This window comes from Elephantulus edwardii, unplaced genomic scaffold (assembly GCF_000299155.1).
Source record: "Elephantulus edwardii isolate Elephantulus edwardi_28Jun2011 unplaced genomic scaffold, EleEdw1.0 scaffold00148, whole genome shotgun sequence".
Classification (NCBI taxonomy): domain Eukaryota; kingdom Metazoa; phylum Chordata; class Mammalia; order Macroscelidea; family Macroscelididae; genus Elephantulus; species Elephantulus edwardii.
In genome coordinates this window covers 7,683,855-7,707,652 of record NW_006399898.1, presented here as the reverse complement: position 1 = coordinate 7,707,652, position 23,798 = coordinate 7,683,855, and the positions used below count along the sequence as shown (strand labels likewise).

Sequence of the window (23,798 nt, the reverse complement as noted above, 5' to 3'; positions counted from 1 at the left end):
GTTAGCTGAGGGATACCACGTCACACCAAAGACAGACAGACAGTGGCTCTGCAGAAGGCAGCACAGAGCAGCTGGTTGCTGTTCAAATCCTGACCCTTCTCTTTGTTCACGCAGATAAGATCCCGAGCCAAAATCGAGAAAATTCGAGCCAGTTTATTCAACAATAATGATCTGATTGGTTTGTCAAGTTTGGATGGTGAAGATGAATTGATGGAAATGTCAACAGAGGAGATTTTAACTGTGTCTGTAGTCAATCAAAGTCTATTTGATACGCAAGGCAGCCCAGGGTTAGAAGATTATTTCAATGATAAGTCAATTAAAGGTAAGTTGCAGGGGTGAGGAGGAGGGAAGTAAATGTAAGTTGCTAATTTTGCGAAGGATTTGAGAATGATGGAGGTGGTGGGAGAGAGATGAGATTACAGACTAACTCCAGATTAAAGACTCACTCCAGTGGCTGTTGTGAGCATCGCCGTGGGACACACAGAGGGCACTACCCCAGGCTCAGTCCCAGCCTGGATCAGGCCAGGACGTGAGCTTGCCTCCAGTGCTGTCTCCTTAGCTGGGCTTCTTGTTGAAGTCCAAGTGTGCTTATTTATTCTGCTTTCGTGGTTTAGTGGTAAGGAATTGTGCTGCCAAGGCAAAGGTACGTGATTCAAATCCCGGCTGCTCTGCAAGAGAAAGCTGGACAGTCTCCCCCTGTGTGATTTACTGACTCTGAAAACTCACTGGAGAGTCAGCTGTGGGTTGGTTCCATCTCAACAGTACCTAACAGTAGCAATCAATCTTTTACAGAGAGCTGACTGCTAATCTATAGGCTGCACATCTCTAGTGCATCAAATTCACCATTCAGTCCTTGGGAGAAAGATGAGTACTCACCTCCCAAATTATTACAACCTCAGAAACTCACTGGAGGGTCACATGGTACTCGATTCAAACGCTTGTCTAGTGAGTTTTGATGGTGCTAGAATGTACCAAGTATGTTGGAAGATGACTCTCTCACGTGCTCCAGGGCAGATTCCTGAGGGTCTGATGCCCCTTAAGTTGCGGGTTAAGACTGATGCAGTCCACCAGATGCTCCGCTGGAGAAGGAGGGCCAGTCTCCTCCTGTGCCAGTCAGATCTGATTTGATGATACACACACAATAATAAAATTAAAATAAAAAACAAAAACCTGAGGCAGTTTGTTCCCACTGAGACTTCCAGACTGGGAAACCTCAGGGCCGTTTTCTGTCTGGCAGGATTGCTATTAGCTGCAGTCGGCTTGACAGCGGGAGAAGTTTGAGTTTTATGCTCCAGATCAGTGCCCCTTGCCCTCGCCCTGGCCCTCGTTGGTTTTGTGTGTGGGGTGTGGTGCAGGGTTGCCCCGTCAGCTCTCTGCTGCCACGAGGCAGTACTTGCCCCATTTTTGCCCTTAGTTTTCTTGACCTCACGCATTATTTGGGCTTGGAGATTTGGTGAGAACGTTTTTATTGTCGTTCAGGAAAAGGTTTAAAGAGCAGATTTCTTTCTCATCTGTGTTTATACGGTTAGCTGGTGGCACTGGCGCGGGGGGAGGAGGACCTTCTGGGTAACAGTGCTCTTCCACCCTCTCTCTGAGTTGCTGAGCACTGGTTTCTGAGCACTGTTTGGGTTCCAGCTGGTTGGTTATGCTGAGGACCTCCCCATATGAGGTGGTGCTCACTTCACGGGCCTGTTGTTTGGATCTGAGGTCATTTTCCACCACGGCTAATGCCTTAGCAGTCTTTTCACCCTTAGAGTATGAACTGAACTCAGAACTGATTTTAAAGGCCTAAGGAACTTGGTCTTGGGGCGGCACCTTTATCTGTCCAGGGCTATGGCACATACCATATGGTGTGGCTGTGTTGGGTCAGCTCCTGCGGTGTCCACACACATGCAGTGAAGCTTCCCAAAGCCAGATCCATGTAAAGCAGGAATCTGTCAGAGGAGGAAAGTACAAATATTTTCTGCTGACAGGAAGCAATAGGAATCTGGCGAGACTAAGCCCCGTGGAGGTGGAAAACAGGGCCGCCCACAGCAGGCCAGCTCTCACACTTTCCCTGTCCAGGCCTGTGAGGGCTCCGTGCTTGTCTTACCACAACTGGGCCTGCCCTGGTTGTTGTCCCTGGACAGAGGGAATCAGGAACCCCTGGTTACAGCTCCCCATACCTGCTGCTGGGGAATCGATTGTGACAGAGTAGAACTGCCCCATAGGGGCTCAGACGCTGTTACCTTTATGGGAACAGTCAACCCCATTGTTCTCCTACAGGGCAGATGAGGGGCAGCTAAGTGCTTAACCCCTGCCCCGCTCAGGCCCCTTTCTGCATCACTCGAAAAAGAAAAAAAAAGTGTCTGTTTTCTCACGCTGTTGGGCAGCATCCTGTAAATGAGAAACTGTTCTTTCCCCACTCACTGTACCAGTTTAGAAGTGTTTCTCTGGGAGTGTAGTAATGAACCTGATGGGTTGCTACCAGAATGCTTGCTGGCTGCAGAGCCTGTTGTTCCTTCGGGATTATGTGCCATGATCATGTTGTTTAAAATAAGACTTGCTAATCTGCTCCAGGAACCAAAAGCCCAGATCTACTTCCATGAAGTCAATTCCAAGTCGTGTGACCCCATAGGACAAAGCAGGACTGCCCATAGGGGTTCCTGTGGGGTGGTTATCTTTACGGAAGCAGACTGTTATCTCTCTTCCCCTGGAGCAGCTGATGAGTTTGAACCACTGACCTTTTGATTAGCAGCTAGGCATTTAAACCACAGTGCCACAAGGGGCCCTTGCTGCAGCAGATGGCTGTTCGTGTGCATGTGGAACCCAACCCCGAGGCTCATGTCACCAGTGAAAGGGGGCAAATGCAGAGCAGAGAGACCCCAGCCCTCATAGGGGTCTCCATCCCTCCTGCTTATGCCTCCCTCAGGAGAAAGTGGGCACAGGCCCACCCAGCTGTCAGGAAGGCTGGGGATGTGGGGAGAGCAGTGCTCCTGATGACCTGTCCTCTCAACTGGAGCCTGTTACTACTCAGCTTTAGAATCAGCTGCTTGCCTGCCTGGAAGCGACTGCTTAGTAGGTGCAGGGTGTCCCTTTCAGGGTGTGCAGCTTTGTGAATGGACTGCATGCCACTGAATTACTCACTTGACAATGATTCATTATAAGTGATGTGAATTTCACCTCAATTTAAGGAAAGAAGAAATATGTTTATGAAAAACAAAGCATTGACTGGGCCTTTCCTGGCCTAAGCATGCCCATGGCAGAATTGTTTGCTTCTTCTTTATTGGGTCACAGGTGAGAAGCTGGTGCCTGGGGCCCGAGAGGTGCTGACAGAAATCTTCAAGAGCTGTGCCCACTCCGAGCAGATGCTGAGCCTAACACCAGCAAAGCCCATCAAAGTGTCAGACATTTACCTCAGCAAAGAGCAGATCAACTCCCAGACACCAGGGAACCTCCTCCACCTCTTCTTCACCAACGTCCGGCCGCCCAAGAAGGTGCTTGAAGATCAGCTCACCCAGGTAGACGCCAGTGCCCTGACGACCAGGGCTGGGCCTCGGGGTGGAGGGGATGAGGTGATGAAGGCTGGGAATGAGGGGGCTGTCCTGCAGGACAAGCTGAGCCTCCACTCACATCCCTGTGTCTGCAGATCCTGAGGAAGTACGGTGTGCCAAAGCCCAAGTTTGACAAAAGCAAGTACAGCAAAGCCGGCAAGGAGCAGCACCCCATGAAGGTGGTGAGCACCAAGCGGCCCGTCTCCAAGCCACCTGCCAAGGACAAGGCCGTGCTCAACAGCGTCAGGTGGGCACAGGCCTCAGGAGGAGCTGACCATGGCTCTGCTCGCCTCTGTTGCAGGTCTTCCGGGTCTCAGCTTTCCCACACGAGTGGTTACTTGGGTTTCTCCAGAAGTGAAGGAAACTGGCATGTATGGGCTAGAGAGCGGGCGAGGCTGGACTAGGAAGAGGACTAGAGTTTTTAACAAATGCTTTTAACTTCATCTGACTATGAAAGCACTGCTCAGTTATGGTAGGAAGGTTCGGAAATGCTTATCTGCGTGTTGCAAATGGTGAGATTACTCCATGTGTAGATTACATTTACTCTCCAAAAGTGAAGCATCTGTGTATGCATCTGCATGTTGCCTTAACTCTTAAGTGGCTGAATTCACCCTGAAGTGGCTCCAAGTTCAGAAACAGATGCAGTGAAGTTTCCCCTGTTCCCTCCTGGTTCCTCTGCCTGAGATGACCTGTGACCAGTTTCTTCCAGAATGTTGCTATGTTTGTAAATAGATACACACCTTCTTTAAGTGCAGATGTTGAGTGTGACATACCATGTTGGTATCTTGCTATCTGTATTTTGTAATCATCTCTCATGTCATCTCTGTGTAAAAGGACTTTCCCAGTCCTTGTCTTCTGTCACTGCTGTTGTGTGCCATTGGTGACTCTGCTCCTTGTGACCCCACGTGACAGAGGAGGCTGCCCCACAGTTTCCTGGTGAGCAGCTCCTCGGGTCTTTTCCCCTGTGGAGCCTCATGATATTCTCTGTACTACAAAACAACAGCTGTGGAGTGAATTCCATGCAGTTTACCACCTCCCAAAAGCCTTTGGAGGGTCAGCTATGAGTCAGCATCTCCAGACTAGTTGTTCATGATCAGATGCTTCCCATTAATTGAGTGGCGCTTCTACAGCACAGTTACATGGACCTTCCTGTGACAGCCCAATGTTCTCCAGCTACTGGTCCATGTGATGGGCACTGGCCACATGGGGCTCTTGGGCCCTAGTGACTGGTGCCACAAGGAAGTGAGGTTTCCAGTAATGTTTTTTTAAATACTGTGTGGATCACAACAGACTATGGGTAACTTTGAGAAGAATGGGGATCCCAGAACATTTACTTGTGCTCATATGAAATCTGTCCACAATTGTCCACATTAAACAAGGAAACACAAATCAGGTTTAAAATCAGGAACAGTGTGCGTCAGGGCTGTATCTCCGTCCTGAGCAAATAATTCATGAAGCTGGACTCTAGGAAGAAGAATGTGGCATCAGAATTAGAGGAAGACTCATCAACAACCAGCACTACACAGATGACGTATCTTGCTGAAAGTGAGGGGTCAGTGGAGCAATTGCTGCAGAAGATTAAAGGCTTGATATGGACTGTGTCTTAATATCAAGAAGACAAAGGTCCTTACTAATGGGCCAGTGAGTGACAACATCATGATAGAGATGGAGAGAGGATTGACACTGGTAGTGATTTCGTATTGCTTGGATCCACAATCAGCACTCTCATTATCTGCTGTCAAGAGATAAGGAGAGGTATTGCTTTTGCAAGTCCACTGTTAAGACCTCTCCAAAATACAGAAGAGTGATCATGTCAGCTTGAAGACTAAGGTGTGCTTGATTCAAGCCATGGACTTTTTCAATGACTTGCTGTGCATCTGAGAGCTGGACAGTGAATAAGGATGACAGAAGAAGACTTGATGCTTTTGAGTTGTGGTGCTGGAGAAGAGCACTGAACATCCCATGGACGGCCCAAAGTCTGTCTTAGAAAAGGTGCAGCTGGAGCTTGACTGGGATGCAAAGATGGCAAAGCTTCATCTCTCATATTTGGACACGTTGCTGGGAGATGCCATTCCTTGGAAAAGATTATCATACTTGGAAGGGTGGAGGGTCGGTGAAAGAGAGGAAGACCCTCATCAAGATGGGTAGACATGGTGACAGCAACAGTGGGCTCAGATGTATAAGAGATGGTAAGGATGGCACAGGACAGGACAGAATTCAGGTCTGTTGTTCACAGGGTTGCTATGACTTGACAGCACCTAACAGCACAAACAGCTGTGCCTGCCCCCTTGGGTAGCTCAGCCCTCAGGACCAAGTGTGTCTGTGAAGTTTCTCTTCAGGGTTTCACCTAGCACACCATCTGTTTGTCATCCTTGTTGTCTCAGTAAACTTTTGGGTCAGAGACAAGGTGACCTTGAACAGCCCTGCCTACAGCATCAGTAGGGGTCTGGGGCTGTGAATGGGTGCGCTTCTCAGGAGGATGGGTGTGGACATGCACAGTTCTGAGTCTATGGTTTGTTCTACAGCAGGACCGCCTTGAGTGAGAAGAAGCCAACCGTGAAGCCCAAGTCCCCAGAAAAGAGTAAACCTGATGAAAAGGACCCAGAGAAGTCACCCACCAAGAAGCCAGAAGGTGAGCGAACACTTGGGGGCCAGTCTCCTCCTGGAGTCAGCCCACTATATGACTCCTGCTCCCTGGGCCCTGGACTCCTCTGGGTCTTAGTTCAGGCCGGGCAGCATTTCCAGAGACCCTGGGAAACACACCCAGCCAGCACTGATTAGTCCCCAGTGTCGTGCCCTTTTTGATGACCAAGCACTTGCATAGGTTAAAGTAGGAGTTTCAGAAATCCACACAGCCAAGAGGAAGAACAGATTATTGTGCCTGAGGAGTAAAGATTTGGGAATTTTCTTCTAGAAGACACTTGTGTAAGCTTCTGATCTGCTCCAGGTCAATAAACCCTTCTAGAGACCCACACAGTTGGGGAAAAGCTGTTGTCACCAAAATGACTGTGGGTGGTCAGGATATGTCTTCCATGTGAGGAGACCTTAGGGAACAGACGCACCGTTTGGTGACCAGCCTGATGAAGTGGGACCGAGGGCCCAGAGAGCTTGTAGGGTCGGGAGGACTGACTACACATTGGGCCAGCAGGGGTGGATGACCAGGAGTTGTGGAGCCCTAGGGGGACCCAGGAGGCTTAGTCTGGAAAATGGCTTGTGGGGCCACACCGCACAGTCTTCACCAAACTCTTCATGCTGCTTTGACTTTTCCTTCAGTCCCCGAGGAAAAATACCTGACCTTGGAAGGATTTCAGAAGTTTGTTATTGACCGAGCCAAGCAAGATATCCGCAGCATCTGGAGGGCGATTTTATCCTGTGGTTACGACCTTCATTTTGAGAGGTGAGGGCGAGGATCATATTTTCTGGGGAGCCATCCTGTCCACTTCCCCCCCTTTTTCTGATTCCCTTCTGATGCTCTTATTTTCTACTTTTTTATAACTGAGTGGGTTTTTCATCCTCTTTGAAAGCAATCTCAGTTTTTCCTTCTAGACTCTTGCCTGAGAGATTTTTTGTTCCTAAATTGTCTTATTCCTCTGAGTCTTCTGGCCCCCGAGCCCAGCAAGCCCCCTGCTTCTACATCTCCAGGGCCACACAAACCAGGTTCTCTCTCAACCCCTCAGTCCCAAATCAATCCCTCTGACTGCTCCTGACAGCCTCCTCTTCCACGCCTCACCCACCACCTGTGTGTGGAGTCACAGTCAGAGTGCCTGCCAACACTGGCCTTTCAGAACTCGGCTCAGACCTGAGAATCACCACCAGGTTGGCGCTGGCATTTTGTACCTTAATGGCAGCTTCAGAATCACCCCCTGGATTTGCCTTGGCTTTGTGGTGGGGAGGACAAGTTCTTGGAACTGGATTCTAGAAACCAGACCGAGGACTGACTGGGGTCTTTGTTGAAAGATAACACAAACCAATCCCACTGCCATCAAGTTGATTCTGACTTAGAGCAGAACTACCCCAGGACCTCCAAGGACGTGGATCTTTTTTGGAAGCCGACTGACTCATCCTCATGCAGGATGGCTGCAGGGTGTGAGCTAACGACCTTTTATTAGCAACTAAAGTCTTGAACCTCTTACCGCTCAGGCTCCGTGGTTGAAAGGCAGATGCTGTATGGAGCGTGGGAAGGGAAGACACAGGATGCAGACTAGGAAGGGAGGAATCTGTGACAGCAGCAGGCTCCCTCGTGGGAGGTAGTGGGCGGGTTTGTGGGGAGGCCTGGCACATCCTCTCCCCACCCCCTACACTGGTCAGAGCAGCCAGAGGTGTCTCTTCTAGGCCAGCCAGATGAAAGAGGCCAGAGGGGCCTCTGGTCAGAACAGAAGCTGAGGTCTGGCTCTGACCATGTTGTGGGTCAAATATGCAATGGAGCAAGCCTGCCACACCCTCACTGTCCTGCGACAGTGTGTGACGGCCGCAGGAGCTGTCACAGCCCTGGGGCTGCTTGAGTCCACGGGGCTGGTTCCTTGCTCTTTTCTTCCCCCTGCCCCCCCCCTTCCACCCCCAGCCTTCTGTGGCTCACACCTTCACAATGACTCGCCTGGCTGATAAAAACCCAACACGATGCCGGTGGGTTTCTCTCATTCTGCACCCACAGTCACTGTGGTCATGCTGTGTTGACACAGCACCAAACATTTTTCTGGAGGTAACACTTTTAGATTACTGTAGAAATAGGACCAGACAGGACAGCCTGTCTGGACTCGGCATTTTTCTTTTTATCCCTCCTATCATATGACTAATTAAAGAGAATTTTAAATGATTGAAAGAGCTGACTGTTAATGAAAGTCAACAGTTCAAACCCACCAACCATTCCATGCGAGAAAGATGAGACAGTGTGCTTCCATAAAGACCAACAGCCTCGGAAAATGTCAGAGTGACTCTGCTCGTCCTCCAGGGTCACCGTGGGTCCGCCTCAGCTCGAGGGCAGTAGGCCTGCGCCTCTGGAATAGCCTGCCCTGAGGAGGGTGCGGTGGAGCCACTCCCAGTGCCTGGATGGTGCTGAGGTGTCCTCATGCTGCCGTGACTGACTGGTCCTTCCCACTGCTGCCCTCACGCATCTTGTCTGTTTCTCCAGATCCCTGGGGAGGGTAGATCCCTGGGACGGCGATTGCTGTGTCCAGGGGCAACACCTTCAGTAACAGCACTGGCTGGGCTCTCAGAACGTGTCAGGCACCAGACTGAACGCATCCCTGCTGTGAGCACACCCTCATCACAGTGCTGGGGGGCCCACGTGACTGCTGTCTCCATTTTTCAGACTGAGAGGCTGAGGCTCAAAAGTCAGCATATGTTTTCCTTAGATGCTTACTTTAAGCACCGTGTAGATGTCCACGAAGGACTCTGGAGCCCACCCTTAACCTCAGCCCAACTGCCTGGGGCAAGGTGCTGAGGGTCAAGCCTTGGCCCATCTTCCCTCTCTCCCGGCCCAGGTGTGCCTGCATTGACGTCCGGCATGCTCAAAAGGCCTCGAGGAAGTGGACCCTAGAGATGGACGTGGCACTAGTGCAGTACATCAACCGGCTGTGCCGCCACCTTGCCATCACACCTGCACGCCTTCATCCCCATGAGGTGTACCTGGACCCTGCAGACACGGCTGACCCCAGAGTGGCCTGTCTCTTGAGTAGGTGGCCCCTGCAAGCATGCCTTTGGGGGACCCACCCTCAGTATATCCCACAGTGGCCCAGGGCTGCGTAGAAGAGCCCCTCCCAGCACACACTGTTGACACCTGCCCTAAGCCAGGTGAGGGGAGCTGGACAAAGCACAGGGAGTGACCAGAAGCTCTGACTGTGGAGCTTACCTGGATGTTCATGGTGACACAAGCATTCTGACAGGAGGGCCAACCTCTGTCACATCAGGCACCATCTTCATAGGAGAGTCTGATGGCCTGTGGTAGGGCTTCATATGTAAGCACAAGAGAATGGCAAGCATTTGTCCTTAAATCCAGGAATGCACAAAGAAAACAAAAAACAGCTTCCCATAGCTGCCCTCCCCCCAGATACGAATGTGCGTATCTCAGTGTGCCAACAGGGGTCCCCTGGGCTGTTCCGACTGTGGCCAGGTGCCCAGCAGAACACAGACAGCAGCAGGGTTGGTTTGGCCTTCCTGGACACACCCCTTCTGAGGTGGTCAGTTGGGCACAGGAGAAGGAGCCCCTTTCCGGCTTTGGGGATGAACAGACAGTGTGGCTGCACCAGCCTTCTGTTTTGCTGCCTGGTGTTACCCTGCAGGTGCCAGGTAAGAGACACACGGGACCTTGTACGAGTTACCCAACTTCCTGCAAGGCTATGATTATATGAGAATGAGAAGTGAAAATAAATAGTGGCCCCAGCAGTGGCCTGGGGACCAGGACCTCTCATCTAACCGGCCTTGTCTCCCACTTTGCTCTGCAAAGTGCCGATCAAGGCAGCTAAGGGCTCAAGTGCAGACAGTTCTCCAAGGCCCAGGAACAGAATCCACTGTGGGAGCTCCCAGTGACCTTCCCCAGGAAGGGACCAGCGGTCATAGCCTCACTGGGCTGAGGTCAGCTTGCCTACCCTTCTGCCCACAGATGTGCCCATTGAGAGCCTGCGTCTGCGCTTCGCCCTGCTGCAGTCCCTGAACACCACACTGGAGACTTTCTTCCTACCGCTGGTGGAGCTGCGCCAGACACATGTGTACGCTCACAGCATTGCAGCCCTGCTGAAGGAGGCCAAAGGTCAGTGCACCACCATCACCAAGCCCACAGCCCACAGTGGGCACAGCAGGAGGGGAGGGCAGGCGGGAACAGGCAGGGGGAGCCACCAGCTATTGCCTGGCGTCTAGGCAGTGAGCCTAGGGAGATGCCCCCACCCTCCACTGACCCCGATTTTGCACACCCTTGAGGTGACTGTTATTAAAAGCTGAGTGCATGCCTTTCCAGATTTTTCTGCTCCAGAAATTCCTGTTTCCCCTCCTTGTGCTCGGCGTGCTCTGTATCGGCCCAGGCCGACTGACCAACGCCTTGAGTGTCCATGGCGGCCCACTGGGAAGGTGCCACTTCACAACTGATGGACACTGTTGGTTTTCATTTTGTGCTGTTTCAATGAGGAGACTCACCCTTTTTCTTACTGTATTTCTGTCAGCCAGGTGTTCTTCTGAGCTGAAAGACTCAAAGGGTAAATAACTGAAATGTAGCAGGAAGCCAACCAGTTGCCAGGGTCAGAATCAGGACACTGGGTAGTCCCACAGCCAGGCCTGTGAGTGGACCCTGACAATAAACAAGTGGGGGGCATCCTGGCCTCCCTGGCCCCCAGAGTGATCGAGGAAAAGAAAGAAACCGCCACCTGAGTCCCTCCCCTATGTTTCTCTCTCCAGGACTGATATTTTATGACACAAAGGTGACCGTGATGAACCGGGTGCTCAACGCTACCGTGCAGAGGACAGCTGATCACGCGGCGCCCGAGATCACCTTGGACCCCTTGGAAATTGTGGGAGGTAGGATGGGCCACAAAGAGGAGAGCACGCAAGGCAGCAGCCACCTCAGCAGAGTACGCATGGTGTCTCTCATGAGAAAAGACTCTGCAGGACAGGCGTGCAGGGCTGCTGTTCACAGTCCCTGTTTCCTACACCTGGGTCCACCTGATCTCCACACCCCAGGCAGCTGGGGAGGAAGCACCCCACCATGGACTGGCTCCTCTCCTGTCTACTTGCTGCCCAGGTCTCAGCATGGCCACATCCACCTGCAGGGGAGGCTGGGAGATGGGCTGAGGGATCCAGGCCCCGGCTCCAGAGACGAGGAAAATGGTAACAGGGAGCTGGAGTCTCTGCTTAGAGTGGAGATGAGGGAAAGTGGGATATGGATGGCATGGATTCCACCCTGGGGAAATGGAAGGAGGAGAGGAGCTGGCCATGAGCACGGGGAAGGCAGAGGACAGCATGTACGCCAAGGCCTTTGGATGCCCAAGGACTGAGAGAAGGCAAGTGTGGGTGTGGGGCAGTGGCTGTCCCGCGTGGTCAGCTCCTCCCTCCTCCTGCAGGGGAAATCCGGGCATCCGAAAACTCCTACTTCTGCCAGGCTGCCAGGCAGCTGGCCTCAGTGCCCTCGTCTCAGCTGTGTGTCAAGCTGGCCAGCGGCGGTGACCCCACGTACGCCTTCAACATCCGCTTCATTGGGGAGGAGGTCCACGGCACCAGTGAGTGACTCTGTCCAGTAAGGTGGAGGGAGGAGGCCTGGCCTAGAACTGTCAGTGACTGTCCTTCCTCGCCCAAGGGCTTGTTTGTACCCTAAGCTTCCAGTTACCCTCCATCAGCAAAGCCACTTCCTCCTTCACTTGAGCACATGGAAGCAGGGACTGTGCCCTGAGTGTCCACCCCATCCCAAGCCCTGCGGTCCCCACTCCCATGGATGGGCCCTTCGGCCTGAAAGGGGTGCACTGGCAAGGGCAGCCAGGTGGATGCAGGTGCTGAGGGGTCTCCATCACCCTGCAGGTGGCTCCTTCCGGCACTTCCTGTGGCAGGTGTGCAAGGAGCTGCAGAGTTCGGCGCTATCACTACTCCTGTTGTGCCCCAGCTCAGCTGTCAACAAGAACAAGGTGCGAGTGAGCACTGGCAGTCGAGGCCTCTGATGAGGCACTAATCTCACCAGCTCTGGGGCCCCAGGGGCAGGGCCAGGCATGCCCCCAGCCCTTCAGCAGCCATCCTAGCCTGGGTGAAACCAGACTGTCACTCTTGGCTTAGATAGGGCTGGCATCCTGGCAGCAGGCTAAGCTCTCCCTGGATCCCTCACTGTGCCTTCCCTTCCAGGGCAAGTACATCCTCACCCCGAGCCCCATCACCTACTCAGAGGAGCAGCTGCTGCACTTCCTGGGACAACTGCTGGGCATTGCTATTCGAGCAGACGTCCCACTTCCCCTGGACCTCCTGCCCTCCTTCTGGAAGACATTGGTGGGAGAGCCCCTGGACCCTGACCTGGACCTGAAAGAAGCAGACATTCTTACCTATAATTATGTCAAGAAATTCGAGAGTGTATGTGAAAGGCACACTTGTGGGGAGCAATGTCCTGGGTCCCTGACAACCCTCTGTAGCCGCTGCCAGGGAGCATCCCTGAGGAGCGATCTGTCACGTACGCCATCTGTGTGGAAAGCCCCCTTCATGGGGACCGAGGCTGTGACACGGTCCACCTTCTGGCTGCAGCAGAGCAGGCAATGATTTGGCCAGCCTGCTGGTTCATCCTCTCCGAGTGCTTGTGGCCCATGTGCCACGTGAAGGGCCCTCGTCCTTGATTGAACAGATGTGGTGGGAGGATCATGGGTCCTCAGCAAGAGAGCTCAGCTCCTAGTGGTCATCTGAAGCTGGCCAGGCACGGACAGCAAACTCCCCTCTCCACACAGACCAGCCTTCTCCTGAGAATGCAGGGCCCTTTCTGCCCTCAGCACATGTCCCCATGGCCCATAGGTCATCACCTCTCTCTACTTGTAGATCAACGATGAGACAGAGCTGGAGGCTCTATGTGCGGAGATTGCCTCCCAGCACCTGGCCTCGGAGAGCCCCGAGGGCCCCTGCCGGCCCTGCTGCAGGTTCACCTACCCGAGCATGACAGGCGAGGAAGTGGAGCTGTGCAGCCGTGGCCGGCACATTCCCGTGGCGTGAGTACTCGGACAGGGCTGACCCCTGTGCCCAGGGATGGGCAAGGATGTGGGCAGCAGCCTGAGGGGCTAAGTCAGATGACAGCAGCCTGACTACACCAATGGGAGGCAGCAAGAACAATGGGGCAGCCTCATCTGAGGGGCATTGCCAAACCGCCCCCCCCCGGAGGCGGTGGCAGGGGTAGAGCTGCTGAGAGGGTCCAGACAAGGTGCACCCCAATGCCCCCCTCCAGGATCCACTCACCTGGCCCCTCGCCCAGCAGGTGGGAGAACAAGGACATCTATGCAGCTGCCATCCGGAGCCTGCGGCTTCGCGAGCTGCAGAACGTGGAGTGCATGACGGCTGTGCGGGCCGGCCTAGGCTCCATCATCCCACTGCAGCTGCTCACCACACTGAGCCCACTGGAGATGGAGCTGCGCACCTGCGGGCTCCCCTACATCAACCTCGAGTTTCTCAAGGTAGGTGGGCAAGGTGATTAGAAGTCCTAGGCCAGGGACCTGTGGCCAGGGTTGGTGGAGTGAGACTGAACCAGGACAGGCTGCCTGCCTCCAGAGCTCAGGCCTGAGGCCACTACCCGGAGGGAAGCCATTGCCCCCATCCAGCACCCCGTGCTCTCCTCACCCAGCCCAGCCCTGGCCCTCTGGCGTGGCTCCTGGCCGGCAGAGGGGCCCTACTCAGGCGCATCACCTTCAATGGGCACCCTGCACAGATCTGCCGCAGAGGGTTGAGATAGTAGGTCTGGGGGCCCAGCACACAGATCACACAGAGTCACACAGTAGTGCATGACCATCCCCTGAGGCAGCCTCAGTGTGACCCCCTCTCCAAACTCTATGGGTGGGCCAGTCCCACCCAGGGTAGGAGCTCAGGAGCCACTCTCCTCGGCGCCTGCAGGCCCACACCATGTACCAGGTGGGCCTGATGGAAACAGACCAGCACATTGAGTTCTTCTGGGGTGCGCTGGAGACGTTCGCCCAGGAAGAGCTATGCAAGTTCATCAAGTTCGCCTGCAATCAGGAGCGCATTCCGTTCACCTGCCCCTGCAAGGACGGGGGCCCCGACACGGCCCATGTGCCCCCATACCCCATGAAGATCGCGCCACCAGACGGCACAGCAGGTACTGCCTCCCAATGGGGGTGGCTGCGGGGAGCAGGGACATCCAGAGACAGAGAGGGAAAGGGCCATGTGAACCAGGGAGCATAGTCCGTCCGTCCGTGTCCGTCCCCACGCCCCCCCCGCACATCCCACCTTCCAAGCTGGAAACAGTCTCAGTGTTGACAAAGCTCTTCATTGTAAAACTTCTAAGTGCCAACATCTTTTAAATATGGAAAATAATTCCATTTGTAAAAAGCACCCAGCACCATTTTGCTGACCCACATACTCACCTTACTGTCAGGCTCAACCCACTTCATTTGCCATTTGTCTGGTTTTTTCCCACCCCTCCCCAGCTAAGCAGTCCCTCATTCTGCTCCTGCTGGGCCCTGAGGGTCAGAGGCAGGCCTGAGAGGCATCCACCTGGGTGCTCAGGGTGCCGACCTGCACGTGACCTCCTTCCTGTAGGCTCCCCAGACTCTCGCTACATCCGCGTGGAGACCTGCATGTTCATGATCAAACTGCCCCAGTACTCCTCACTGGAGATCATGCTGGAGAAGCTGCGCTGTGCCATTCACTACCGGGAAGACCCCCTAAGTGGCTGACAGGAGGAGCCCCAGGTCAGCGGTCACCTCGGCATCAGCTCCACAACTCGGGGAGCCTGCCTCACGGAGCAACCCTCCGTGGCCCTGCCCAAGCAAGGAGTTTGCTTTTCTCAACTTTGGTCCATGTCCCAGGGCCTTGGGGAAGACTTAACCTTCTGTATCCATGCGTTTTGTGATGGGTTGGTTCTTTTGCTGCCTGTTTGTGGTGTATTTGTAGGATAGTTTAGTTCCCAGACAGTGTGTGTCGAGTTTGACCTTCCAGGACAGTCCTCGTGGCCTCTGGATTCTCATGTCAGGGCCCCACAGGTCCTCGTCAGAGAACTGAGCTGGAGGCTGGTGAGGTGACCACAGACAGGCGGACACCTCCACTCCAAAGACCAGGTTGTGCCTGCCCATGGCCTGGGAGTGGTGACACTGGTCACCCCGACACTAGACACACACGTGGGGCCTTATGTGTTAAGTCCTCCCACTGGAGAATGTTGTCCTGAGGAGAGACCCCTTCCCAACCCCGGCAGTCTGTATGCTCTGACACTCTAGCCCCTGGTCTGAAGGGTTCATGGAGGAGGCGCCCAGAGGGTCTTTTGGGACCTGAGCTGCTTGTGGAGTCATGCTGTGTGCACCCTCACTCCAGCACTTGGAGGGACAGTGGCTTTTGTACCCCACATGGCTCAGCCCACCCATAGCATCAGCACCGACACCCTGGGGAGCAGAGGACCACTCTGACCAGGTCCATTCAGAAAGTTGTGCTCAGACTTTCCAGAGATCCCAGGGGGTACAGGTGGCCCCACCCAGCTCCTTCCCCTCCTCCCATGTGTGTGTCAGGACTGAGCTGCCCAGTGCATTTGTGCCCCAAACCAGCCTTGTCCAGTGGCCCTTTGTTCATGAGCAGCACACGGCATCTTTTTGGACACTTTCAGACATTTTGGGCCTCACCAGTCTCACTGAATCGCATTGCTGTATTTATTGTAAGATATTGTGAATAGTGGACGTTGAGTGTGGGCTGGTGAGGGAGAGGACTGCCCATCTGTGCTGTGGCCCTGGCCTGCTGGGAACACCCATCCCCTCCCTGCCATCCTTAGGAAGTGCATTGAGGACTATGGTGTAAAGAGCTCGCTCGCTCGCTCTGGGCCAAGGTGGTGGTGTGGCATCAGGCTGGCCGTCGAAGTGAGAGCAAGAAGCAAAACCACTGCATTGGGAGAAGTCGCCTCCGCAGGCCACAGCCCCCTAGACAGGGTCGCTGAGAAGGGCACATCAGGATGTGTTCCTGACAAGGATCCTTGTACTTCATTTCTGCATAATGAAAGAGCCTTTATGTTTATTCCAAGTGGCTACTGTACTCTTCCCTTCATCCTAAATCCTTGGTACCCTCCAATCCTTCCTATTCCTGAACGGACGTGAAAATTTGTCAGCTACCTCCCCAAGAGGGGTTTGGGGAGCTCCTGTCGGCCCATCACTTGATCAGGTGATAGCTGTGATATCTGCTGCTAACATGACTGCTTGTCCCAGAGAGCACATGAGGTCCAGACAGAGCCCAGCCTTGGCCCTAAAACACGTGTGCTGTAAAGTTACTTGATGTATATTTATTATAATTATTTATGGTTGCATTTAACAAACTTTTCATTCAGTTTGATGCTATTTACACCACTGCTGTGTAAAGGAGGCTCACTACAGGAGGAAAGTGGCACCAATAAATAACCTTCATCTAATTCTGATTCACCTTCAGCATGTGTGCTGGCCTCTGGCTGCGTAAAGGGCAGGGGCTTTACTGACAGCACTGGGACTTGTGCACCACCACATGGCTGGGAATCAAAGTGTTGCCAATGGTTCTGGTCTTTGCACATGACATGGTTCTGAATCCACCCGGCTCACAAACTACCTTAGCCTCTACCGCACCCTGGAAGACTATGCTTTTCTTGTGAAAAACCTAAGGTCAAAGGTTAACCTCCATCTCCCATCGTGGCAGCTGGACTGTGTGCTCTGGCTCAGGGATTTCTTTGTGTCTTCCTTGGGTGCTGGCGGTCAGTTTAGACAGCTCTGAAGGCCAGCGTACTCGCGGGGAGCTCTAAGGGCATTTAGAAGAACTCAGCTCACACTCTGAGGCTCACTCGTCACCACTTGGGTGGACCTTGGAGAGCTGCTCCTGTAAGATGACAGCTTTGGAACCGTAAGGGCCACTGTGCATCCTGTAGGTTATGAGAGTCAAAACAGAGCAGACAGCAAACTTAGACAAACACAACTCTGTGGAAGTGCACCCCAACCCCACCGTTCCTGTGTAATAAATGCTAACTTTTAGTGGCAGACTGTCTTTATTGAGGAGGAGTAAGGACACTCTCAAATGTAGGACAACTTCCCTCCCTTTTCTGTGATTTCAGGGTGTTGGAAATGGGGCACAAGCCCAAAATGGCACAAGTGTTAGCTGGCCTGTGCAAGCCGTGCAACACTGGGGGGAAGAGGCCTAAGTAAGGCACCAAAGGCTGTGGCTTCTGAGGCTCTCACTCCATCTGGCAGGGCTCCTTCCCCTCCCGGTCACCCCTAGACCTGCTGCAAACCATCCGTCTCCCCAAGATTCCCATCCAAGAGAAGAGAAACTTCACCCTAAATGTTGGCCTCAGGGGAGCAGCTTATGCTGAGGTGCTAACTGGAAACCCTAACAGTAGGGTCAGCTTGCCCACGCCCGAGTCTCCACTGGGTGCAAACAAAGAATCAATCCAGGGACGCAGAGAAACTCCAAGTACAAATTTTATTTCTATTACACGGAAGTTGTGTAAGAATAATAGTCAAAAAAGAGGGGTGCGGAGGCCTCCATCCTCAGGGCAGAGCCAGCCTTCCCCACTAGGGGGCTCTCCACCAGGACCCCAAAGCAGTGATGCCAATGCCAGGAAAGCAGCTTAAAACAAAGACCCTGGGCCATGCACCTAGTTCAGCTCCGCCCCCCCCCCCCCAAAGTCTGGTTTCTAACTCAAACGTAGCAACCAGTTTGGACACTGCCAGCACTCTGCCCAACTTCTAGGGTGGGAAGGGACAGTGTAAACAGGAAGTTCCTCCCAAAGCCTCTACATTGAAGAGACTCCCATCACAGATGGGTCCCAGGCTTCCAGAACCCTTGTTGCCCTCAGACCACACAGCACCAAAAAGCAGCAGTGACCTGATGTCAAAGGTAGAGCCCTGGTGGGTCGAGGGGCAAGAACTGCTGCCAAGTGGCAGCTAAAGCAGAAAATGTTTCAACAGCCTTCCCACTAACCCTCCCTGAAACCCCAAACTCCCACAGCACAATCTCAAAGACACAAAGTGGCCACATGACCTAGAAAAAGGTAAAATCTCTGCCCTAAGAGGCAGGGCTGAACTGCGCCAAGTGATGCTGTCCACAGGCAGGACCACGGGGGCTCAGAGGGCCTCACTCCTCTTCTTCTGCATCTCCCGCACCTGACTGCTTGGGGCTCTTAGCCTGTGGAACCCCAGAACACAAACAAACATAGCACCAGCCAGAGAGTGCTCCTCCCCAACCAGCCGACAGGGGCTCCAAAGGCTGAATATGCAGAAGCAGACACCGCCTCCTACGTGGCATTTCAGTTAGCAGCCAGCCACACACAGGCTTCTCAGACTCCTTCCCTCATCAAAAGTCAAGAGCAAAGTCCTGCAGCCAGAGCAACCCCTTCTCTGCTTTCAGGAGCCCCCCCAACCCCACCCAGCACATTCTGGGCTGGATCCAGTTACCTTTGTGGTTCTGTTACGGTAGCTGACAGCCGTGGGGGTGAGCCGGGAGCTCCTGCTGCCCTCACTCCTCCCACTGAAAAAAGAGGAATGAACACAGTTCTTAAGATGCCCTAGCACAGCCAGAACAATCTATGGAAATAACACTGGTGCCAGAAGACCAGCATCCCAGGGAAGCCCAGTTCCTCCCTGCAGGGCCGAGGGCACTAGACCTTTGGTCCAGGCCTCTGGCCCTTCACTGCACTCAGCTCTACACCCAGGCTGCTGATTCTCACCTTGCTCCATGTCTCCCTACAGGCCCATGGGGGAAGGAGGGCGCAAGGGTTTCTGGGCCATTTCGAGCAGAGTGATTTGCTGAAAGGTGATCAGGAACCAGAGCCATGTTAGGGCTGTTCTGAATCCGTCCCTGGACATCTGGGCTGTCAGGGTTGCTGAGCTTCAGTACTCGAGGAGGGCTGGGCTGGCATCCAGGCCTGGAGCCTGATGGTGCCTTGGACAGTCGGTTACAGGTAGCAAGCATATTGTTCAGCGGTCTGCTGGGAGGCAGAGGGCAGGTGGGCCCTTTAGCTTCTTCCTGCTTGATGTCATCCATGTAGCTGGAAGGCAGGTCTCCTGAGAAGAAAGTAAGATACTGGAGCTGGAATTAGGGCAGGAGCAATAGGGTATGGGACAGAACCCCACAACAAAGCTGGGGACGTTCTATCCATGGCACACTTAGGTACAGCTGCCTATCCGGAATGTAAGCTGGGAACCAATAGTGTACAATCAAGCTTGGAATTTCTAAAGGGCTGTGTAATGATAAAGCTTTTAAAGGTTTAAGTGCCTAGTCATGAGGCCCTTAACTAAAACCACAAGTAAGTCTGAGTGCCCTAAGCATACACAATGAAACTCTGGACAGCCGGAACATGTGTAAAGTGGGAAACCTGTCAGAGCACCACTAAAAGATGCACCCTGTTCAAGGTAGAAATCTGTCAAGGACCCAGAAAAAGCAGGCAGGGCTGTCCAGTTGTGGTTCTGCCCTCACCATCAGTGAGGAGCAAGGCCCAGGAGAGCCACACTCAGACCTGCAGGTTCCCGCTCAACAACCCATGAAGGGCAGGCAGGGGCCTCAGCACAGATTACCAGTCACGTGGCCCTGTAAACTCACTCAGCTATACCTGCAGCTCAGCCTAGCATGGCCTGCAAGAAGCCACAGAATAACATGTCCCTGGACTCGACAGTGTGGGCTTCAAGCAGCCCCCACAAGTAGGTTTGGATGACAACTGGCAAGTAGTGTATCTGAGGCCAGGCCAGGCCCTGGCTAATACCCTGGTGTTTGACACGCCTCCGGGGCAGCTCTGGCGAGATGTCTCGGGACTGGGAGTCCTGTCTTAGAAAGCCTTCCATCACACAGGTGTTGGCAGTGGCTGGGCGCTGATCACACTGGTCCTGACAAGAAAATCCACAATTAGTACCTGAGCACTGAGCCATTCCATAGGGAGGGAGCCAGGTAAGCACCCCCTTTCCTTACCTGGAGGAAGTAGCCACCACCTGAGAAGAGGCCCTGGGGGTTTGGGGCAGCTCTGAAAGTACCAGTGATCATTTCTGTGAACACCGGAGCCAGTACTTTCTGCTCTGAGCTAGAAGGGTGGGCTGGCCTTGGAAGCCCAGAAGAGCATTTTTTTATTCTGACCACAGAGCTATGCATGGTTGCTTCTGTCAACCCTAGGAGACAGCACTTGTTTCCAAAAATGAAATGTAGTGTTCTACCCACAGCTGTACTGCATCACCTAGAGAAATGGCATCCTGCTAAGTAAAGCAGAGGGCCAGTGAAAAAGGAAGACCCTCAACAAGGAGGACTGACACAGCATGGACTGCAGGATGGGCAATGCTTCATTCACTGCAAGTTGAAAGCAATGGCTCTTAAGAGAAATGACTGTGAAGAGACTTTTCATGCTAGTATGACATGTGAGAAACAAAGCTGGAAAAATGGACAAGTAGCTAGAGGGAGAATGCATCTCCATCTACAGATGTCCACAGACTGGGCCTGCCCAAGGACTGGACCTCCCCTGCCAGGCCTTCTGGAATAGAAGGCTCCAGTGGCCTCACCACAGAAGAACAGCTCCTCTCCAACCCACCATGCTACTCAAGCAAAAGCTTTTAATCCTGTGATGTGATGTGACAGTTCCTGCTGCCAAAGGGGAGAGAGAAACTCTTGTCAGCCTGGATGAGGGGGCTCATAAGACTGACCAGGGCAGAAACAGGTGCATGAAGCCCAAATGAGATAGGAATGAAATTTAAAGGCTCAAGAGGTCTTCTCAGTTCTGACAGCCTTAGGTTCCCAGGAGGGCAGCAGAGGGTCAAGTGGACAGGAGTCTTACCTGGTGATGGAATAGTACCTCCTCTTCCAACTGCACCCCACAGAATTCACATGGAATAATGATGCTGTCTTCCACGGTGGGTAAGCGCGTGAGGCCCATGAAAGAGTCTAAGTTGTTAGCCTGCTGCAGAAACTTCTGAAAAATTACATCAGAGTCCTCCACCACTGTGGCTTTGGGGGAAGAGCTGCCCATGGTAAGTGGTGGTGGTAAGGCACATGAAGGGTTACAGCTTGTCTGTCATTCAAAAAGAACAGGGTAAAAAAAAAAAGTAAGAGAGCAAGCAAGCACTGGTTAAGGGTGAAAATTACATGCCTGAAAATTTTCTAGGCGAGCTCTGGTGGCCTAGTGGCAGAAAGGTGTACTGCAATCCCAGAGGTGCACGGTTCAAATACACCAGATGCTCTGCTGCAGAAGGAGGAACAATCTCCTCCTGTACCAGTCAGATCTCATTTGACGGTACACATACGCGCGCACACACACACACACACACACACAAAATAAAATTAAAAAAAAAAACCCACACCAATTTTCTAGAAAAAAAGATCATAAAGATTTCAAAATATCTGAGTGCAAGTAAAGGGCGTTTGGGAAGCATACGCTCTGACTTGGCCACGAGTGTGCCCCACCAGAAAAGCTCCTGAAAGAAGGGTGTCAAAGAGGTCTGGAAGGGGAGCTCTGGTGGCCTAGTGGCAAGGAGCTGCACCTACAAGCCCAGAGGCGCACAGTTCAAATCCACCAGATGCTCTGCCGAAGAAGGAGGACAATCTCCTCCTGTACATGTCAGCTCTGATTTGACGGTACATGCACACAAAAATTTAAAAAAAAAAAGAGGTCTGGAAAGGACAGGTCCTTTGAAGCATGGAGGCGGAAGGGCAGAAGGCCACACACCCTCTAGGCAGAGAATCATGCACACTAGATCCCTGAGCGTCCAGAACCAAAGCCAAGCGAGTGCTGTGCAATTCCCACACAGCAGACCTGCCCCACAGGGTTCCGAGGCTTTAACCTTTATGGAAGCAGATGACCCTGGCAGGGAACTGCACAGCTTTTAATGAAGCCGTTTCTCACACCCACGGTCACACAGGATAGAAGCAGAGTTGCTGGTCCCACCACAGGTGCTGCAGCGACAGTGTCTGACCCAGCGCAGCCTGCACCCAATCTACTAAAAACCCTGGAGGAACAAGAACGCACCTGATGGTCGATCAGCAGCTCCTCCGGGTAGAGCTCCTCACAAAACTCACAAGGCAACATGGTCTCGCCAGCTGCACCTGCCAATCAGGCCACTGTCAGACTCGAGCCCCCCCCACGTGTAACTTTCCTCCTCCTCATGAGACTTTATATCAAAGTGTCCTTTCCTTTGAGATTGGTCAGTTAGAGAGATTTGTGGGGCAGTAACTCCTCAGAGGAAATCATCTAGGAGACAAACCCTAGGCAGAAGTTTCCACTATGGAACAAAACAGCAGCTGAGTAGCAGCAGTTTACCTGCTACTTCAATTAAGGATTTGATTCAGATGTTAAATTCAAGGCACCGATTTATGCATTATTTCAATCCTCAGAAAAAACTTCATGGTAGATCCTTATCATTTTCCAGATGAAGGAAAGGAGACTCATCCACTAATAACAGACAAATACTCTAAAATAGACTTGCAGTACAAATACTGAAAACTGTGCAAAGTTAAATAGGTAAACACATTTAAATCCCAACTAGAATGCTGAACAAATGAGTGAGAATATTAGGAAGCGCGTCTATCTAGTCTTGGCTCTGACTACAGATGGGAGGAAAGTGTTAGAAATCAGCAGACTGCAGCTTCTCCTTACTGGTTTGAGGCCAAAACCCACATTGTTTCTACATTTTAACATGTGTATTCTTACAAAAATTCACATTTATGATTTTTAAATGCCCAATCCAGTTACTTAAAATGCACCCTAGTTGGTCATACTTCCAGTTGCCTGCCAGAAGTATACATACACCACACCAGAAAACAGAAAAACAAAGAGGCAGAAAGTGACTGAGTGAGAGTCAGCAGACACAGTAGAAAACCAACAATACACACACAGACATTGGTATTTTCAGACACAAACAAAAAGTAAATATATTTAGTATATTTATTTATTATTAGGTGCCATCGAGTCAACTCCTACTGACAATAAATAACAGATCGGAGCCCTGGCCTGTCCTGTGCCAACCTTATAATCTCTGGCACACTTGAGATCATTGCCATAGTCACCGTGTGAATTCACCTAATTGGGTGTTTTCCTCTCTCACATCTCTCCACCTTTCCAAGCATGTCCTTCCCTAATGACCAGACTCTTCTAGCTTCATGCCCGGAGAATGGGAGACAAAGCTTCACTATCTCCGCTTCCAAGGAGCAATCTAGCTTCACCTTCTCTGTTTGTTCTCTGGGCGGTCCGTGGAATATTCAGTACTCCCCCCTCCAACACCCCAACTCAAAGGCATCAATTTTCCTCTATCCTTATTCACTGACTAGCTTACTGAGATGCATAGCAAATGACTGAAACCATGGTCTGAATCAGTTGCATCTTAGCTCTCAAACTGACATCATTGCTCCTCAGTAATCTGGAGAATTCCCTGACGCCAGACCTTTCCCAGCACACAATGTGTCCTGATCTGATTGCTAGGGCCAACTGTAGTTACTGTGGAACTAAGAAAGATGAAGTCATTGACAGTTCCAATCTTTTTCTCAATCTATCATGATGTCACCTATGAATCCAGTGGTAAGAATTTTTGTTTTCTTGACGTTAAGAGGCAATACATATGGAAAGCTGCAGTGTTTGATTTTCTGCAGCTTATTTTGTATATTTAAAGACATGTAACACAACTGAGGTAT

At 52.3% G+C, this 23,798-nt stretch overlaps 2 protein-coding genes across 2 annotated transcripts in view; one reads left to right on the top strand and one right to left on the bottom strand.

Annotated features, from left to right (window-relative positions):
* HECTD4 (HECT domain containing E3 ubiquitin protein ligase 4) overlaps positions 1–14,881 on the top strand; it is a 133,077-nt gene extending 118,196 nt beyond the window's left edge. The window contains exons 61-75 of the mRNA XM_006894679.1: positions 115–322; positions 3,277–3,500; positions 3,629–3,780; positions 6,059–6,165; positions 6,807–6,930; positions 9,014–9,204; positions 10,132–10,278; positions 10,917–11,036; positions 11,579–11,734; positions 12,030–12,133; positions 12,345–12,566; positions 13,020–13,186; positions 13,450–13,645; positions 14,079–14,301; positions 14,745–14,881. Coding sequence (XP_006894741.1) covers positions 115–322; positions 3,277–3,500; positions 3,629–3,780; positions 6,059–6,165; positions 6,807–6,930; positions 9,014–9,204; positions 10,132–10,278; positions 10,917–11,036; positions 11,579–11,734; positions 12,030–12,133; positions 12,345–12,566; positions 13,020–13,186; positions 13,450–13,645; positions 14,079–14,301; positions 14,745–14,881 — 2,478 coding nt within the window. The remainder of the gene's footprint in view (positions 1–114; positions 323–3,276; positions 3,501–3,628; positions 3,781–6,058; positions 6,166–6,806; positions 6,931–9,013; positions 9,205–10,131; positions 10,279–10,916; positions 11,037–11,578; positions 11,735–12,029; positions 12,134–12,344; positions 12,567–13,019; positions 13,187–13,449; positions 13,646–14,078; positions 14,302–14,744) is intronic.
* A 3,394-nt stretch (positions 14,882–18,275) lies between these two features.
* Positions 18,276–23,798, bottom strand: part of TRAFD1 (TRAF-type zinc finger domain containing 1) — a 15,658-nt gene continuing 10,135 nt past the window's right edge. The window contains exons 6-11 of the mRNA XM_006894678.1: positions 22,141–22,217; positions 20,953–21,186; positions 19,900–20,020; positions 18,868–19,204; positions 18,596–18,668; positions 18,276–18,326 (exon numbers count right to left, since the gene is read on the bottom strand). Of these exons, the coding sequence (XP_006894740.1) occupies positions 18,276–18,326; positions 18,596–18,668; positions 18,868–19,204; positions 19,900–20,020; positions 20,953–21,186; positions 22,141–22,217 (893 nt within the window). The remainder of the gene's footprint in view (positions 18,327–18,595; positions 18,669–18,867; positions 19,205–19,899; positions 20,021–20,952; positions 21,187–22,140; positions 22,218–23,798) is intronic.